The sequence below is a fragment of the Maniola jurtina genome, chromosome 8, assembly GCF_905333055.1.
Source record: "Maniola jurtina chromosome 8, ilManJurt1.1, whole genome shotgun sequence".
In the NCBI taxonomy this organism is placed as follows: domain Eukaryota; kingdom Metazoa; phylum Arthropoda; class Insecta; order Lepidoptera; family Nymphalidae; genus Maniola; species Maniola jurtina.
Window position 1 is genome coordinate 9,141,674 of NC_060036.1, and position 20,881 is coordinate 9,162,554.

The 20,881-nt window shown below is 36.1% G+C and overlaps 2 protein-coding genes across 7 annotated transcripts in view; both read left to right on the forward strand.

The window, feature by feature from the left end:
* LOC123867596 overlaps nt 1-6,908 on the forward strand; it is a 249,170-nt gene extending 242,262 nt beyond the window's left edge. For all 6 annotated transcript variants that reach the window (XM_045909695.1, XM_045909696.1, XM_045909697.1 and 3 more), the window contains 2 exons: nt 4,209-4,371; nt 5,606-6,908. In XM_045909695.1, the coding sequence (XP_045765651.1) occupies nt 4,209-4,371; nt 5,606-5,770 (328 nt within the window). In that variant the 3' untranslated portion in view covers nt 5,771-6,908. The remainder of the gene's footprint in view (nt 1-4,208; nt 4,372-5,605) is intronic.
* Nucleotides 6,909-18,222: 11,314 nt separating this feature from the next.
* LOC123867709 (MFS-type transporter clz9-like) lies at nt 18,223-20,016 on the forward strand. The gene has a single exon (XM_045909887.1). It carries the CDS (start codon nt 18,223-18,225, stop codon nt 20,014-20,016), a length of 1,794 nt encoding a protein of 597 aa, XP_045765843.1.
* The last annotated feature ends 865 nt before the right edge of the window (nt 20,017-20,881 follow it).

Genomic DNA, 20,881 nt, shown 5'->3' on the forward strand with positions numbered 1-20,881 from the left:
GATATGTAATTATGGTTCACACATATACATGGCAGGTGGTTATAGCTACAGGTGTGTGATCTTGATGGCTTTTCTTCAACCGTTTATATAACCGCCGCCGACGCGTTCGTAAACACAGGCGCTTCTTTATAAACAAAACCTCCCAGGGAAACACCCTGAGAACAACCGAGGCTACGAGATAAAAGAGGTGAATGTGAACAAACGAGGAATATTCTAATATGACCGTGTAATGAATTAAGATAACCTTAGACACTGATTTGCCTGCATATGTATAGATTTCGACATTGAAAAACGGTGCGTCTTAAGAATAGATCAAGTACATAATAATTATAGTTATAATTATAATAAGTAGGTATTGTTGTTGAGTTTTCCTATATTTAAAGAGGATTTATGATTAAAGAAAAAGATCAATGAACAAACTAAAAGTTAAAACGAGTCAGCCAGTACTCGTAGGTATAGATTTGGCAATGAAAAACTGTGCGTCTAAATAATAAAGCAAGTAAGTAATCATAACAGCTGTTCTGTAATAATTATAATTTATAGTAATTGAGGTTTCCTATATTTATACAGGATTTATAGTGAAAAAGATCAGTGAATAAACTAAAACTGAATCAGCCAGTAGGTATAGATTTTGAACATTAAAATACTGTACGTTTTAATAATAAAACAAGTAATTATATAATTATTAAACTATTGTTATTGAGGTTTCCTATAGTAATTGTAACAAAAAGTCCAATGAACAAACTTAAACTAAATCAGCCAGTAGGTAATAAAATAATTCTGAATCAGTGCTGGTAATGCTCTAAATCAAAATATATATATAATATAACTATCTGGCAGAGGCTTCGGCCGTGGCTAGTTACCACCCTACCAGCAAAGCCTAACAAAAGCCGTGCTGCCATTTGCCAAGCGGCGTTTCGGACTTTAGTAGGTACAATGTCGCGTAGAAACCGATATGAGATTTAATAAAAAACCCATATATCCCATCCGAGTTAGCCTGTTTTCATCTTAGACTGTATCATCCACCACCACCACCAGGTGAAACCGCAGTCAAGGGCTAGCTTGTAATGAGATAATAATAAAAATCCTTCTGAAATAGACAGAAATTACTCAAAAAAACTTTTACAAGTATAGGAACTTTTGAATCGTCAAATGCGTAGTAACTGTCATTACTGGTTCAGAAAAACTCGACGAAGCTTGTAAATATCGATTCGTACAATATGTCTGCACTTAATTTCATGTAAGACCTTTATTATTACCTAGATCTGTGCCTGGATCTCACTTAGGTGTACTTAAAGCGATCTTCTTTTTACTGTAGTTGACACAAAGGAATTCGAGGAAAAATGAACTGTTACGTATTTAAAACGGAACGTTATCAACATCCGCCGTTAGTATATTCAGCTATTTCCATACAGTGGAGCTCGAAACTGTTTAAAACACGACTTTATCAGCTATAGTATATGGTTCTAAATTGATTGATGCTGTGATAAAAACGTTAGATCGATCATTTAAATTATCGAGTAAAATTAAGTTTTATTAAACGGCGATTGATCGTAATCAATGCATCCATTACCCTATTTGACTTTTCAGACTGTGTAGATTATATTAAAATGTACTTTTATTGACTTCCATCAAGGTTTGACGTCAATAGTCACAATAGCCCCATTCTGGTTTTAACAGAAAATACATATCAACAAAAAAAAAAAAACAAGATTTCATATCATCATCATATCCTTATCACATCATCCCACTTTATAGATCATATAAATATAAATATTTGACTACCGATCGATTTAGAATCGCTATTGGTGTATTATTAGGAGTTATAAGAAGTTTAAATGAGACTAAGTAGGTTTCTAATAGGTAGGTACCTATTTATATAGTTATCGCAAACTTTTTTTTTTCTATAAAAATATTATAATTACTGAATCATAGATATTATACTTATTTTAGCTGGTGGTGCAAAAAGTTTTCTCATGGAATTTACACTCGTCATTAAGATTTTTATTGTATAATATAATATTACTAGACCTTGCTATGTTCTTTAAAATTTAATTAAATTTACATTTTGTCATATTTTTAATGACTCATTTGGAGACTGAGTAATCTATCTATTTGTGAGATCTAGTTAGAATAGTTCTATTTTTCATTGCCTTTATTATAACACCATTAAACTTTTAATTTTTTCTCAGACTCGGTCCTTCTAAAACCATGAGGTCAGATCAGATCAGATTTAGCACGGTCTATCAGCTATAGGTTTAGGTACTTGCTAAGAAGTATATAGCCCAATGAATTAGAGTATCAGAATAGCAGGTTTTTTAGAGTTTTTACGGTATAATTTGAGAGTTACTTTCCCAGCATTTTGATTAATTGCATAAAAATTTGTTCTATTCTATTTTTTTTTTTAGTCAGACTTCCTAAAACCACAAGGTCAGGTTTAGCACAATCTATCTATAGTCATCATCAATGAATAAATTTGAGGATTTCAGAATGGCAGATATTATAGGAGTTTTTCCCAGTAGGCATAATTTTTCCATCGTTACTATTGTTTTTTGTTTCGGAAGTATGTAGGTAAATACACAATATTACGTTCATACGTAGTATGTACATACATAATATTTTGATTACATGCAACATACTAGGTATGAAACTTATTGTGCTAAGAAATGATCAATAATATTATTGTTTATGATCACGTTTTTCCTTCAGCTACAAAAATTAGTAATTCACTTAAAGACACAAACTTGTATTCGTGAGTACGTTTTATTTTATTAAATTAGACAATTATATTATTATCTTTATTTAACAATACATTGACGCAAAATCATGAGGTTTCTTTTGCTACCGACATTGACGATATCCTCTAGACGGTTGTCAAGGGTAACAGCTTATAATGGCTAAACTACCTGTATTTTTTCCCCACATTCGAGTCAAAGCCCCGAAGGTTTAATGTTAGGAACGGACTAAGGGCAATGCACCTTCCCGGTCTCCCTTACCCTGTAGCCCTACTTTTCCTTTTTAAGTTGAAGTTTTAAATACCGACCTCCTCTTATGCTCATGTTGTACACGTGTTTGACAGAAAGAGATGCAGTATTTGTAACTATTGCGCTTACTTTATCCATAGACCCAGCTGTGCGTTAAATGTATACGCGACTCTGCATGTGTATTTTATGGACTTTGAACTCGGGTGATGGTGAAATGTCTCCCTCAGATTTATTACTATCAGTGGAATCAATACGGGCCCGTTATCAACTGCAATAACTAAAGTGGCAGTGTTGGGGGCGTGTTCAGTGTTTACCTATTATGGCTATATAATGACTAGTTTCTAGGAAGCTTTATCTTTTACGTTGATAAAATTGATATAGTCTAATCTTTTGATCTATAAGCTATATGTATTATTTTATGAATATGATACACCTCCTACAAGCGAGATAATATGAAATTAATAACTACCTGTCTTCTAGTTTATAATAATTATTACATAAGTTACAGATTCAACGCAAGAAAACAGATATCTACTGTTGTTCCAAATTCACTCACAGTCGTCACTAAACTAGATTGGGAAATCTGGGTATTAAAGAACGTTTGATTTAAGTTATGCTTTGGGCACCAGGGATAAACCAACGGTTAGTTCACAAGGTGCGTCATTGCCATGACGATAATCTGAGAGCGGCTATGGTATCGCAATCACCGTAGTTTTTCATGGAAAACGGCCACATCGTCGAGCCCCCTCTCCCCCCGCCTCCCGCCCCGCTCTGGCGCCGCGTCAGATGCGACCATATAAAAGCCATTCGCGCCCCTCCACTTCAACTCAGACGCATGGAGTACTCCGTAGAGGTCGTTTGGCACGAGCGAGCGCTTTGCTAGGCACCTGCCGGCCAAATCTTCACGATAACATTCTAGTCACCGAGCAGCTGAAGCTCGCTTACGCGGTCTACCGCGCGTTCCTACGAACAGTGATATAGTGCAATAGCTCTACTTACAAAATAATTGTGATAATTTATTTAAATTAGTTCTTAGTTACACGCGTCGATTAGACCGCAATACGGCTGTGAGTGAAATTGTGAATTGGATATGTTGTGACTGCCAGACTGGAACTTCTTACCTGTGATCCAACCCAGTGTGTTCAGTTGTTCTTGCGTTGAACCACCCTTTACAACCATGGTTGGAAACAATGGAACGATGATGGCGATTCGTATCGTCCACAGCAAGCTGCGCAAGCGCGAGGAGCACTCGGCTTCGGTGCATCCAGCCGAAGCTGTGCTCCAGGCCGCCCCGCAACCACCGCCCGAGCCTCTTGCCTTTCGTCAGCAGCCCCTGTGGCAGTTCCCACCACCGCTGCCTCCGCCTTACGTCTATTCTCACGATCAGGTTGGTGTCTTCATAATAAACGTCATTCCTTAACCTAATTATGATAGTTCATATAGGTCAATTGATCCCACGAGATAGGACAAACATTAAATTGAAGTAATTACTAACGATGTCAATAAAAACGATTGCAAACATGATACAGCTGATAGTCTTGACCTGAATACCATTCTCATAACATATGCAATATGTTATAGTTTGCTGAAACTCTGTACCATTAATACTACTCTTAATACTGGGACAGAGTAGATACTTTTAGAAGCTGTACTTAAGAAAGTTACTAGAAATAAAATAAATGTGACATTCAAAGTATGTCCCCACTCCCATGTCCCCGCCACACCAGAAACCAGAGAGAGAGTTGGCGCTAGTGACGATATCTAAGTGCAAAATTAATTTAAATGTCGGGACACGCTTACCGAGTAGAAAGCTGTGCAAGGCGAACATGTTGTAACCATTCGACCTTCTTTTTAAACGAACAAAGGAGGCTAATACAGTGTTCAGATCTTAAAATTGCAGTCTCGTAAATGTTTCAACCTTAATATCACGGTCTAGTTATTGCTCCCCGAGGTTTGCGACTTGCGTATATAATTGATTACGTACTAATCTATGTTGGTTGTAATAGGTTGGCATGTTTGGCCACCCATATCGTGACGGTACCAGGAAGTACAGAATGCTAATGTGTCTTGGAATTCAAGGCTTGTCTCACATTTGTAGCTTCAACGTTCAATTTGCAATATTTGCTTCCTAGATAGAAAAGTAGCTAACTGTTATTACTTGCCTCAAACTTCTTTATTTTCTAACCTACAGACATGCTACAGAATGGCAATTTTAAACAAAAGATAATATTAATGTAATGCTAGGCAGGTACGTTAAGAGAAACGACAGTTACAAAGGTTCCCGCGTCGTTGTTAGTAATAATATTTAACGTTCGACGGACGACCTTCTTTCAACGTTTGGATAGCAACTGAGGCTTAAAATAACTTAAGAGCATTGTGTAACTGGAAGCCAGTTATGAAGCAGTGCAAATGCACTGACTACCTGCATTGAGGACAGTAACGGAAAATCTGTTACGGGCTTCGGGTCAGTAGGTACCTATTACGAATGAATGGAGTTTCCAATGAGTGTAGCTACAAATAGAGCAAGTTATGTGGCATGGTTTACTTTTCCCTAAAAAAAGATCGCTAAATTTTCATTTTAATAGTGATGTGAACTAATTGTTATTTTTCTTTGGTTACAGGACAATATACTGCAGCCCCTTGGTAATGAGCGCGCCAGTTTTCGTAGTTTACGAAAGAACATTGGCGGTCGATGGAAGCGACTCGTCAAAAAGAAGCCCGAGCAAGAAGTGTACACAATCCCGCCTGAGCTCAAGCCTCAACTCAAGCAAATATATGTGTACTAAAGCACTTCCTATTTATGAAGATAATCGCAAAGAAGCAGGAATCTTCAATGCTAGTTTAATAAGATAGACTTCAACCAAGAGCTCCACGGTTGTAATTTAAAAATCATATCTTACTGTTAAAACCATATCTGTATTCGAATATCAAAACATCTATGCACAGGGCTTTATGGCCCCCTATATCTTTCAACATATCTTTTCGACCAATTAACTTTTATGACCAATATTTAAACTTTCATTCAACACTTTGTGATTTAAGCCTAGATGTATTAATAAGTATTAGAACACTGAAGGTTGAGTGTTGTTCCGTTATTGATATTTGAATGTTGAATCATGAGTGATAGTCAAATGAGTTAGTTTAATTTTTAATTTAAAGTTACGAATGGAATTAGGAAAATGCGGTCGCGCATGCTAGTGACGAAAATCCAATAATTATGATAGAAGCTGATGCCTTGTATGTAATTTTAACTGATTAGGGCATTTTGTAGTTCATTAACTTATTCTAGACGATGATCGTATCTTTAGATGTAGGTACATCGATCAAATAGTATCATGAAGCTATACTTATGTAAGCTAACCTATCAACTTATGGAAATGAATGTGGACCTCATTGTTGGATGCAGTATTTTTATATGAAGCATTTGAGTTGCGAGTGAGACTGATATATTGTTCAAATTATTATGTAACGTAACACCCAAAATATTAACTGAAATCGTTCAATGTATCCCGTCTTGTAATTTTTCTTTGAGAATTATTAATGACCTAGTGGTAAAGTTACGTTACTTGCATGCTTATGTAGTATAATTTCAGGTTTTCGCCCGGTCTTTACCTACTGTGATATAAAATGATAAATAAATAATGATTGATGATAAAATGTTGAGTTTTCAATTCGCTTTGACCTGTCAATTTAATCAGTAGGATAGACCGACGGTCGAAAATTGTGATAGCTCATATTGAGCCAGATATTCTGATGAATTAAGTTCGTAGATGTAGGTACAATAATTCAGCCATGATAATATATTTTTCGTTAAAAATCTGTCGGTTGCAAAGGATACAATGTTATATAAAGTGTAATTTAACAGTGTGCAGTTACTTTAATCTATCATTGACATAGAGAAAAATAAATTCCATCATGATGTTATTCATTTGTTTTCTATCTACCTATGCCCAAATTAATTATAAGATTAACCATTAAGAATAGTTGCAAATGATAAAAGAATAGGCAATGACTTATTTTGAAAGAAGGCACAACAAACCCTATAAAGAAGAACTTAATCTGGCTTACATGAGTAAGAATCTGGTAGGTACTTAATATTATGATGATTATAATATATCCATCATTATAATATATTATTTAGAAGACCATATTAAAACCAATATTGTTAATACTAAATGAAATACATACAGATAGTCCTTAGAGCTACCTGTGAAACAGGCCATTGATCTCGTATGTAGGTATAGCCAATATATCTATGATCCCTTCAGCAATCAAAGCGATGTAAGTTTTGTATTCAGTATTGCTTTTGCTTCCTAAATATTGAACCGATATCGTTATTTTGATGTCATGGCCATTGCCGTGATGTTGTTTCCTGTGTAAAAAATAATACTATCGTTGATTATTATCTCTAGCTTGCGTTAGTGCTGCTATCTGCTGTCTGTAGTACCGCCATCTAACGCCTGTTTATTTATTTTGTGCTGACATCTAGCGGAAACTCGTTAGACTACGTTACCATTTGGTAGCTAGACCGAGATCTCGGTACTACCGCAATACGACGTCGTTACATTCTTATTTAATAGATGGCAGGATAAATAAAAACCGGTCAAGTGCGAGTTGGCCTCGCTCTTTTAAGGATCCGTAGATAATTATGAATCATATTTTGGGTGTATTTCTTTTCCGAGCTAGAACATCCCAATAAACCGTGAAAGATTTTTCCCCGAGAAAGACTCAAAATAAGTTGGTTTGTTTTGGTCACAGCTTACAAACTATTTTATAATTCGTTGTTTTCAGTATTTGCTGTACATAATACTAGCTGTGCTGGACATAAAAATATTAAAATATCTCTTACGATGGTACGGAACCCTTCGTATGCGAGTCCGACTCGCACTTGACCAGTTTTTTTTAATATCAGAAAGGCATGTAGGTCTGCTAGAAAAGAGACACTTCTTTTGGGTCAAAAATATGGGTAAGCATTGTCACTCGCAATCTAAGTATATACCTATATAATATAATCCAAATCCTAGAAGATCATGATATAGAATATTGCCACGTTCGTAAGCAAGAAGTGAAGCGGGCTGGTAATGAGGGGACTCGCGAACGAAATGAAGCTTATTTGTGCTACAACAAAGGAGCGAGCCACGTTCCTGCCTTGCGGCTACCGTATGATGGGATTTGTCTTTTATGTCTCTTGGATTAAACTAGCTATCGTTTTCTTAACACAGGTAGGCCCCAACTGAACTGGAAGCAAAAAGCTGAAGGTAGAATCCGATGGAAAAGACATTTAGACAGGTCATGACCCACCCGGGGCAAGCGTCACGGAAGATTGATGGCAATCTTATCACGTTAGACTGCATAACGCCAGCAATGAAGTCGGGCATGCCAGATAGTGTGTGAGGGTGTTTTTCCTGCAAATAAAGAAAAGGACTCGTAGAACAATGACTAAAATAGTTTACCTATTTCAAGTACTTTGACTGTAAAGTTAGTCCCTTAGGTTATAATTAAGGCAAACAACCAACAACCTACAAACCTAGGCGCGGCAGAGTTTCGACTCTTCACTACAACGTCAATACGTAGCTATGTATATCCTATCAACCTACTAATGAATAAAACCCTAGGTAATGAAGGGTTCCTTGAATACAATAAAGCTTATTTCTGCACTAACAATCAAACTAACAATAGAGAGTTCCTTGAGGCTAGGGTTTGTTGATTGTACTTTTTATCCTCTTAGAAATGTCTAGCTTTATCTGTTGCCCTAGTTTTCTTATCTTTTATTGTTGGCAATTACACTGTTTTTATAAGAGAGTTCATTAATCAAAATGGCTTAACTTATCTATTCTTTTTGTTACTAGAACTACAATTAAGACTGCCTTCAAATAGAGGTACCTCGGATTTAGAGGCAACCACAGATATACAAAACTTTTTTTTATTCCATTACACCTAGCCCTTGATTGCGATCTCACCTGGTAGTAAGTGATAATGCAGCCTAAGACGGAAACAAGCTAACTTGGAAGGGGTATGACAGTTTTATTAAATCCATACCCCTTATCGGTTTCTACACGGCTTTGCCCGTAGAGTGGTAACTGGCTACGGCAGCAGCCTTCAACCAGACCAGACCAGAAACAATTTAGAAATTATCATTTCCTAAATTGCCCCTGCCGAGATTAGAACCCGGGACCTCCCACTTCCGCAGCGCTCACCACTCTGCCAGAGAGGTTGTCAAGCCTTCTTCCTACATCAATGCAGGCAACCTTCTATGGATTTTCACAGTAGGTACTCGTATGTACAGTCGAAAGCTGTAAGTCGTTTAGCACCTTAATGATCATATTCGCGTGGCACAGTTATGCATATATGCGTTAGGTGTGTATGGCGTGTTTATAGAAAAAGGTCATAAGTGCAACAGGTTTCACCACCACGGGGCACGTCGTCGTACATCACAACAGGGCATGTCATCGTGATTGTCGGCATCGCATACTATGGCAGGTAGGTACGAAATAATTTCTAGAGTCATCAACATAGATAGAGGCATCGCGCGAAGAAATAGAAGACATTTTTAGATATTGACCGCAAAGACGTATTCATTCTTCTCCAACTGTTGTTAAAAAGACGCATAAAAAGACCATCCTGAAAAATAACAGTATCATTTTGATATGATACCTAGGTACCAATATTATTTGCGTTTTGCGAATTGATATTAATAATAACAAGGTCCTTATAGGTATAAATAACTTGGATAACGACTCTCAAACATAATTAAGCTTATTTGTGACAAAAGGGCCTGGCACGTTTCCGCCTTGCGGCAGTCGTTTGCTGGATTTGTCAATAAATAATACCTTATAGTCCTCCGACCAATTATAACACTGGACGGAGCCATAACTTTGCGCTCTTATACAAACTACTACTTGTAGTAGTTTGTTGTAGTAGTTTGTACTACTTGTAGTAGTTGGTCAAAACATTGCATTGCAACTTTATTGCACACAAAATAATATATACAGAAACAAAAAATACATACAGAAACTTATATACAGAAGAAACTATACAAGATGGTGCAAAGGCGGCCTTATTGCTACAGCAGTTTTTGCCTGTAAGAGATTTTTGTAGCAATAAGTAAGCACTGATACAAGTACTCAAGTACATGTTGATTACATGTGTGATGGTCATATTATGTTACTTACCTGAAATTTGAAAAAGAAAATGGTTTCTATTAAATTCTTTGAAGTGAAAATACTGATCTTTATCTAAATTTTGTGATTTAAAAAAATTAATTTGTACCTACATATAATTAATTAATCTTATTTACTTCATTTTAGACTATAAAAATTGTACATTAAATATATGACAGAGTCCTCATTCGTTACTACTACATAATTTTTGTTAAGTATCTAAATAAAAATTATATTTATTTATATTTATTTCAAAGACAGATTTGGGCATAGCTGCGATATCATGCTGCGTTAACTCTGAATAGATAGGGCAGTTGTAACATGTATGCCTGCATGCCTACGCGTAATCGATTTCTGTGCAGCTCCGTGCTTTATTACACTTGACAGAACTACTTTGCCGGTAGAGTAGTGAGCTATAATCCAATCCTGGTTTGCCGGTAGAGTTGTTAGGTATAGTCCAATAATCCTGAGTCAGTAAATCATGATATAATTTTCTCAACAGCTTCCTCTTCATAATAAATTATCTGTTAATAGAAAAAATATATTATTAGGGTTTAGAAACAGGTACTGTCAGCGAGTCACAAGTTATCATACGTACGGATACATTTTTAGGATTCCGTACCAAACAAAAAAAAACCGACTTCAATAACCACAAACACTAAAGAGAAAAAACCGGCCAAGTGCGAGTTAGATTCACGCACTGAGGGTGTGTGTGTGTATGTTTGTTACTCCTTCACGCAAAAACTACTGGACGGATTTGGCTGAAATTCGGAATGGAGATAGATAATATCCTGGATTAGCACATAGGCTACTTTTTATCCCAGGATATTATCCATCTCCATTCCGAATTTCAGCCAAATCCGTCCAGTAGTTTTTGTGTGAAGGAGTAACAAACATACACACACACACACACACACACATACAAACTTTCGCCTTTATAATATTAGTGTGATTAGCACATAGGGTACTTTTTATCCCGGAAAACCAAAGAGTTCCCACGAGATTTCGAAAAACCTTAATCCACGCGGACGAAGTCGCGGGCGTCTGCTAGTTATACATAAAAATAATTAAAAATCTGTTTTAGAATGTACATACAGGTAAAGCCCTTACATATGATACCCCACTTGGTATAGTTATCGTACTCTGAAAATTGAAACACATTTTGTTTTTAAATGATGTAACCACAAGTTCGCGGTTTTCAGATTTATTCCTGTACTAGTGCTATAAGAGCTACCTACCTGCCAATTTTCATGATTCTAGGTCAACGGGAAGTACCCTATAGGTTTTCTTGTCAGACACGACGGACGGACAGACAGACAAACAACAAGTATAAGTTTTTCCTTTTGAGGCACGGAACCCTAAAAACCGACCATATAAACAAAATAAAAGTGTTTTTTCTTGTTTGTTGCACGGAATCTTTCGTGTGCGAGTCTGACTCGCACTTGACTAGTTTTTCTTTAAATTCTGGATTAACACAAAAGTTACACTTTCAACTGTGTTGCACTTTGAAGTAACTCAAAATCCTATTAACGGTTAACGTAATAAATTTGGTCAAACTAAACAAAAACTTGATTTAATGTTATGACATTTTTGTTGGACCATCGAGCGAGCTAACGGCCGTTTTATGGTAACCATCGCATAGAGAAAGTGGATCGGGAAAATATGGATATTGCATTCAATGTGCCATGAAATGACAACATCAGTGGGCATAATTGTGATTGAAATTGTTTCAATGGTATGACACGATCATGAATTTAAACAATGGCCTTTACAGGGAGCTAATTTGGCAGTACGTGTAGTCTTTTAGATAAGCTCTCAATTACGTTAGCGTTAAAAATAAACTGATGTTAGTAGTTATCCTGCATAAACTCTTAATCATCATTATAATTATCATTTCCGCTTTTGTTAAACGAGTATTTCCAAATGTTTTGAAGTATTACTAGTTACATTAACAGGGCTCTCTCCGCCACTTATTTCATACAATCGTAGCCCCAATTTCATTTGAATATTAAGCAAACAAAATCCATGAAATTTTGCAGACATATTCTTGAAACTAATATCTGTGCCTGTGGTGTTTTAGATTCTTCTAAAAATATGTAGTTTTAAAATTACAGGGACTCAAAACTTTGTATGTGAATTTTTAAGACCGCGTAACTTTGAAACCGAATATCTGGAAAACCACAGGCATAGATATTAGTTCCCGGAACGTTTCTACAAAATTCCATTGAGTATGATTGGTTAGTATTCCAATGAGAGACGAACTACGTTTGTATGGAGCGAGTGACGGAGGGACCCCTCTTAAAGAATTTACTAGTTAGGTACAATAAAGAATAACATGACAGAAAGACTAAACACACTTTCGCATTAATACGGTAAGTACATGTATGGATTTTCTTAAAATTGCCTACGGACTCGCGCGTGCTCGCGGGTTCTAAGTGTACCTAACTCCACCTAACTTAAATTACCTAGGTACATAATTAACCAGTTTATATATACACAGTTATTTCAATAGAGAACAGTGCCCTTAATAATTACAGTCCTAATTAATTGTAATTTATAAACGCCGGGGTCAACGCGCAATTATTTGGGTCTTGACCACACGGGATATAAAAGACGACGACTTTATAGATCCACTAGAACAGACATCGGCGAGGATGCATTTTGAGTTTCGAGTTTTGACTAAAGACTACGGTATAAATCGCAGAGGTATGTAATTCGACCAGTCAGACCGTAGAACACGTCCATTCCATTTAACTAGAGCACACTCCAAAAGCCTTTAAATAAACTAGCTTTGATTATTTTTTGACAGCCTAATAATAAAACGTATCGTATTAGTGAGTAATAAATACCATGTAGGGACAAACACTAATTAAATGTGAGAATTTGTTAACCCCGATCCAAAAAGAGGAGTGTTATAAGTTTGACGTGTGTATCTGTGTATCTGTCTGTAGCATCGTAGCTTCTTAAACTAATGAACCGATTTAAATTTAGTTTTTTTTTTGTTTGAAAGGTGGCTTGATCGAGAGTGTTTTTAGCTATAATCTAAGAAAATCGAATCAGCCGTCTAAAAGTTATCAACTCTTATCTAGTTACTGTAAACTTCACTTGTCGGGGGTGTTATAAACTGTAATTCCCAAATCACTCCGCATGCATAATAATATTTCATTTCAATGTTACTGAAAAAAATATTGGTATGACGATAAACAAGGGGCAGATGTCATTAAAAAAAAGAAAAACGCAAAAAAATAATTACAAAGACATAAACACCTAACTGAGCCTTCCAGAAAATTGAGCTCCTATATATCTGTATAAGAATTCGTGGTTAACTATTCTTGTTCAAATGAACAGGGCATTTGAAGGGGTTCAATTGTACGAATTAAATAGGTTTTAGGGAGTAGTCTAGCGTAAATTGGACGTAACTTCTCCGTCCCATGGGTTCAAACTTGTTGCAGTTCTACCATTAACAGGGCTCTCTCCGTCACTCGTTTCATACAATCGTAGTTCCAATTTCATTTGAATATTAAGCAACCAAAGTCCATGACATTTTGCAGACATATTGTAGAAACTAATATCTGTGTCTGTGGTGTTTTAGATTTTTCTAAAAATTATGTAGTTTTAAAATTACAGGGGCTCAAAGATTTGTATGAAAATTTTTAAGACCGCGTAACTTTGAAACCGAATATTTTAACAGAAATCTGGAAAACCACAGACATAGATATTAGTTTCTAGAATATGTCTGCAAAATTTCATGGACTTTGGTTGCCTAGTATTCAAATGAAATTGGAACTACGATTGTATGAAATGGTATGAAACGAGTGACGGAGAGAGCTCTCTTAAGTACGATTCAGACTAAGTGCAGCGTGTCGGAACGTAGCGGTGCGGATCAACTATGTAAAGAAACGTTAATTTGAGTTGATGTCAAATAAAAATCGGTCAAGTGCGAGTTGGACTCGTACATGAGGATTCCGTGCCATCATACAAGAAATAACACTTTTTAATTTCTTAAAATCGTAATGGCAGCCATCATGATATTTTTAGTATTTGATGTTATAGCCACAGTAGAAATACACATTCTGTAAATATTTCAACTCTATACTTGTTAGGTTTGGTTCACGAGATTACAGCCTACTGAACTGACAGATAGATGGACGGACGGACGGACAGCGGATGCTTAGTAATTGGATGCCGTTGGCACCTTTCGGGTACGAAACCCTAAAAAGGCACTGCGCCTCGGCTCCATGCCATTATGCAGGTGTGTGTTGCGCTTCAGAAAGGATTTTTGGATTGGACACGCAAAAATTGTCGTGTAAGTAAATCTCCCGCATAGGCACATACTTACCTCTATAAATATAAATATAGATTATATCTATACATATAAATATAGATTTTTAACGCGAGGTGTACCTAATTAAAGCGAGATTTAACTAGTAATACCCACCTACTGTCAATAATTATCCACAGAAAAGCTTCTTCTAATGCTTAAAGCCATTTTTTTCCTTTAATGCGCTCAGAGTAGCTTATCTAGATATTTGTTATTATACTAGAACATTGCCCGCGCTTAATTGTAACTATAAACGTATCTTTTTACGACACAAACAACTTTATTAGAAAACGAAACCCTTATCTTGGCTGCGGTGGATTAGTACAACGTAGTACAAGGTATACCTATTTAATACAAGAATCCTAAACATTGCCGCTAAGTAAACATGATACTTGCCTAAAGTTCAAAACTAAAACTCAACTAGGTTACTACTCGTAATAAACGCTGAGGATAGTGAAATTGTTTTTTGTCGCTTGGTATATAATTGTATAATATTTTTACACTATATTCATATTTATGAACTCAGCATTTTCTCTTCTTTCATTTGACATCCGGCTTGATACGATAGCAAAAAAGAAACCTTTTTTAAATGGATGCGACATGGATTTGTTCGTATGAAATGTATGCCTATGTCAGCCATAATAACACATGATTCATCAAATTAAGGTTCTACAAAGGTAAACATTCGTAAATACAAACATAAGTAGGTACATACATACATAGACTGCTAAAATCATAACCCTTCCTTTTGTCTGCCGTAGTCGAGTAATAAGTATCATGTACTTAAAACAAAAGTATCACTGAGGATATAATATTAAATATGCCATAGGGGCTTATATATTATTTTTAAAGTCTCCGATTCCAATTCTACGTTCTTTTCTATTTTCTGGACGTTTCCCTAAGGGCTGAGACAGCAACATGGTACAATAAAATTTTCTCTTATGTACCTTACTATGTGACAATTGTTTTAGTAAGCTACCTCCATTTTATTCTTTGTAGTTTGTACCCAGGCAAATAAAAAAAAGGAAAAAGAAAATATAATTTATATATGTAATTACATTTCTAAAAAATTGCATTATAAGCAATTAAGTATCACTTGCTTTAACTGTCATGAAAAATATTCTGAGGAAACCTGCGAGCCTCAGAGTTCTCTAATGTAGGTAATGTTTTCAAAGGTGTGTGAAGTTTATCAAAACACACTTGGCCAGCGTGGTAGACTACCAATAATGAACCGGTTATAGTTTAATAATGATGCCTATTTTATTTATCAACCTACATTTTATTCTTCGTATCGTGGTAAATAGAAAAAAGGAAGAAGAAATAAGTATGTTACATTCCTAATAAATTCCATAAAAAACGCATGAAAACTTTTAGATCTTGATTACTTCGGAAACTCGCGTTATCAATGAGATTATAGAGGCTTTATCGAGGTTCTCACAGTTTTCCAAGTTATAAAAAAGTTCGCAAATATAGCATGTGAGTCGCGCCACTGTGATAAATATTGTTCGGATGATGAAAATTTTCCGGGCAAAATCTTTATTGTGTTATGCTTAGGGTTCATTTTCTTTGTTTGATTAGGTATGGTTTGGACAAAGTTGCTACAGATTCTTGAGAGAGTTTTCCTTTTATGTTAGTAGCTTTATAGGTAGGTATCTAACTACCTACGCAAGGAGCTTTCAGATAAATATAATTCTTAGGATATTGGTTTTACGGTATACTGAACCTCAATTCTTAAAGCATAATATTATGAATTATAAGTACGGAAAATAATCAGTATTTTATATAAAGTACTCAAAAGATTTATTTATTTGGCTCATGTAAACGGTAAATTACTAAATCAAAATAATATAAGTAATCTAGGCCGTCATCTGAAAACAAAAAAACTCTATCACAAAAATCGAGAATTACCTACAAGGTATATTATTTTGAATTTTACTTACTTTTAACTCAAACATCAAGAAATAAATAATATTTTTATCCAGTTTTATTTAGCATCACTTACGTAGATTATTATTTTCAAAAATATAATATATTAAAATAATAATCTACTCTAGCCTTTATAATATTAGTGTAATGTGATGTGATAGTGTAATTTCAAATAACAATCAACCAAAAAAACCTAAAATGCGATTTCAAAGACAGAAGCCCCACCAATTTTCTTAGCAAGTGGAGCGCAAAAGTAATATTCTTATCTCGATGTTAACAAAAGATATTATTCCAACTGACTTGCCAATAATCAACCCCGCCTGGGGCGTTAACAAAATGCCCTTTGTTGTTGTTAATCTCGGATGCAAAGATTTGAACTGCAGTAAAGGCTAGCAAGATTGATTTTATCTCAACGTGGTTAGTGAAATCTAAATAAAAATAAGGAAGGAGTAGATCCGTTGACTCCGTAGAAGAATTAAAGTAACCAGCATAGCTTAAAGGCATTGGGCAGAACTGATAACCGTGTGGGATAGACGAGTCTGGACTGGAAACCTCTTATTGGTAAGTGCAGTGTAGGATGATTCTATGATGATGTATCCTAATGAACCAACGACCTTCCAACGACATCAAGAAAACAAACGAGAAAGGCAAAAGGTTGTGTGGTGACGTATTTTCAAAAAGAGTATTTCGTGTAGTGGATGTAGGTATTTGGGGTGAAAAAGTAGGAAAGTAAGGAACACTTTGGCTCTTGCATTTAGGCATTGCAGCGCATACCGGACTTCAGCTAGTAATTATTATAATTATAGACATGGTGTATCTACAATGACTATATATATTCCAGTTTCAGTTTGATCGAACCAACGAACGAGACGCGATGGAGGATAAATGACATATTCTGATTATATCGATGCGCATCACACATCTTTTAAAAACAAAGCAGTTATTACAAAAATATACCAATAACCTTTAATTTGTAATCTTTTCCATTGACTGGAGCAGTTCAAAGGACGGGGGACAGTGTGCAATGAAGGAGAATGATTTCAAAGGGAAAGCTATATTCCTATTTTCTAACACAAATCGTATTAGCCACTTGAAATGACAGTTATAATAATTTTGGGGAGTGTTTTATACACTCACTAGCTACACAGCTACACAGCTTCTACGTCACAAACAGATTCGTGTTAGTCATATTAGTAGTAAGCAAACAAGGAACTACAAGCTAGGCTACACCACCTATAAAGGAAGGTACCTATAGGTAATTCCGGGGGAGATGGCCGTACGGGAGAGATGGCCAATAAATAAAAATACGTCTATTGGGCAATAGATGGCACTAATATTTATTTAGTACGCTTCGTTTCGCGACCGGCGACAAATGTCCGTGAGTTTTTGTCAAAAAAATAAATGAAAAGGTAAGTAAATTCCACTTTTTTGTTTGATTGAATGCTCAATATAAGGCAAGGGGTTATCATATTACGTGGTCGCAAAAAGATTTTACAATATTTGCATGTTTTAGCACAGTTATTGTAAAGTAATTAAGTTTACACGCATTCTAACCTATAAATTATGAATCATAGTGGTATGTTTCTTCTTTTAATTCATATGGCCATCTCTCCCGAACAATCGGGATAGATGGCCTATTATTTTCAGGGTGAGTTAGCCATATAATGTTTTTATGTCGTTGCGGTATTTTAGTTTAGGTATAGGTATATATATTAATCAAAACATTCTTTTACAGATGCCCAATACCTACGTGCGTAAAGCAACAGCTGCTCGGGGGGTTTGGGAAGAAGAAGATTTAAAAAAAGCCATGGCTGAAGTGCGAAATGGAAATATGTCGGTGTACAGGGCTTCCATTATTTATAATTTACCTAGAAAAACGTTAGAACGAAGACTTAAACTTAATAACGACCAAAAAGGGCCTATGGGTCCATCTTCTACGTTTGGCATTGCTAATGAAAAGAGATTATGTAAACACATAAAAGAAATGCAGGCTAAAGGATTTCCGTTGACGATGGACGACCTAAGAAAAATTGCATTCCAGTTCGCTGAGCAATTGGAAATTAAACACCGATTCAATGAATCAAATGAGAAGGCGGGCTATGATTGGCTACAACTCTTTTTAAAAAGAAATCCTGATATTTCTTTAAGAAAATCAGAAGGAGTATCTTACGCAAGAGGTAGAGGAATGAATAAAGACGAAGTAAGTGCTTATTTCGAGATGATTGAGAAGACACTGACTGAAAATGATTTGCTTGAAAAACCTGGCAATATATTTAATATGGACGAGACAGGGTTACAACTAAACAATAAACCGGGATATGTTTTGGCTGAAAGGGGCTCGAAAGCTGTAGCTATGTCGACGTCCACTGAAAAAGGCGAAACGATTACCGTCATAGCCTGTTGTAATGCGGAAGGTAACTTTTTGCCCCCCACATGCATAATGAAAGGGAAAAGAAAAAAACCAGAATTTGAAGATGGTTTGCCGCCAGGATCACTGGTTTTTATGTCCCCAAAATCGTCCTACATAACCTCAGATTTATTTCTAGAATGGATGAAATCTCATTTCCTGCCTAGGAAACCAGCCGGAAAAGTGCTGCTTTTGCTCGATGGTCACTCTACCCATTGCAATTCTGTCAAAATGCTGCAATTTGCCAACGATAATGACATTATCATGCTATCGATGCCAAGTCATACCTCACACTATCTACAGCCACTAGACGTTGCCGTTTTTAAGTCTCTTAAAATTTATTTTTATGAATCGTGCAGATTGTGGATGAAACAGCACCCTGGACGGCGACTCACGAGACATCAGTTTGGATCCCTACTTAATCAAGCTTGGGGAAAATCAGCCACCAGTGATAATGCAACATCCGGATTTAGAGCCACTGGAGTTTTTCCATTAAATCCAGGAGCTATACCCGATTACGCTTTTGGTAGCAACCTGGAAGCACTTGGAGTAAGTCAGCGTGAGAACCTTGAAAGGACTCAATCAGCGCAGCTAGAACTTGGCCCGAGTACTTCCAAAACTCCGATATCTTATTATGACAAACCTACACCAACAAAAGTACTGAATGAAATATCGCCGTTGCCTAACAAAATTAAAGAAGCCTGTAAACGCGCCAAGCAGGTTAGTATGCTTTTGACGTCTGAAGATTACATCGCCAAGCAAAAAATAAAAGAAAAAGAAAAGGAAGAGAAGCTCAAGAGACCAAAGAAGATTAAACAAGAAATAGAGACTGATAGAAATAAGGAAAACAAGACTGTTAGAAAACGGAAAGCCATTCGAAGGATCTCAGACAGTAGCTGTGAAGAAGTCCCCATGTCCCTTTGTGATACTTCTGAAAGTGAGAACGACGACAAAGAAGAAGATAACTGTAGAGGCTGTGGAGAAAATTATTATAAGACCCAACTCGTCGAAGACTGGCTGCAATGTAATATTTGTATGCTCTGGACGCATGAAAATTGTACGGAGTTTGAGGATATGTGCTCCGTCTGCGGCAATAAGAAAAAGAAGGAGTTGAAAGGACGTAAGGGCAAAGGGAAAGGGAAAAAGAGTACTGGCTATCACTCCCCCACTCCTATGGCCATCATACCCGGACAAACGGGGAGAGATGGCCAATCGTAAGATTTTTATTTCATGCCTGAATGATTATTTTTGTTTATTTTAAGACTGATTATTGTTAACATTTAATAAGAAATATAATTAAAGTTTCGTTTGTGATTAAAGTAATCGTTTGATTTATTATGATTCTTTGACAATCAGACTTCAAAGTTAATAGGGCCATCTCCCCCGGAATTACCCTATTTAAATTTGTCCTACTTTTGTGGCCAGTACAAGCTCGTACGACGGTATTCTCTACTATATATAAAGTATATTCCTTTACGTTGTCCAAACATAGCTTGTTGGGACATTCATTAAGAAAAGTGTTAATTGGAAAACAATTGAGTTTGCACAAAAACGCCCGGGAAACGCCAATTACTCAGCTCTTAACATTTGCTAATTGAACGCATCACAATGCAGACGCCAATGTTTCCACTCCGACGGCATTCACGATTCACTGAATAAATAAATAGCTCCAGCACCTCCCGACTGAGAGGTGAATTATTTGTGGTGAAATTTCAACCGTCGGATTGTGAATAAGTAGCCAGTAATTGGCCAACGTTTAGTTGCTCGACAGTCTCGAAATTAGATCATTAACGTATAAAATACTCACATTGAACATCAGCTCACACATGTATGAACATACGAGTACTTAGATATATTACCTGACCCTAAAACTTTTTACTTTTGATGTAGAACAGAACAGGCTACTGAAGCCCGTGCTGTTCACACAAAAAGGAAAATAACCACTTTTACATTACCACTTCACGACCATTAATTTGGACCTATTCTGAGCATAACTCGCAATTGCATAGATAACCCTAAAAATAACAAGTCCATCTTCAAGTGTAAATTAAAAATTTGTAACACCCCCGACAACTGAAGGTTA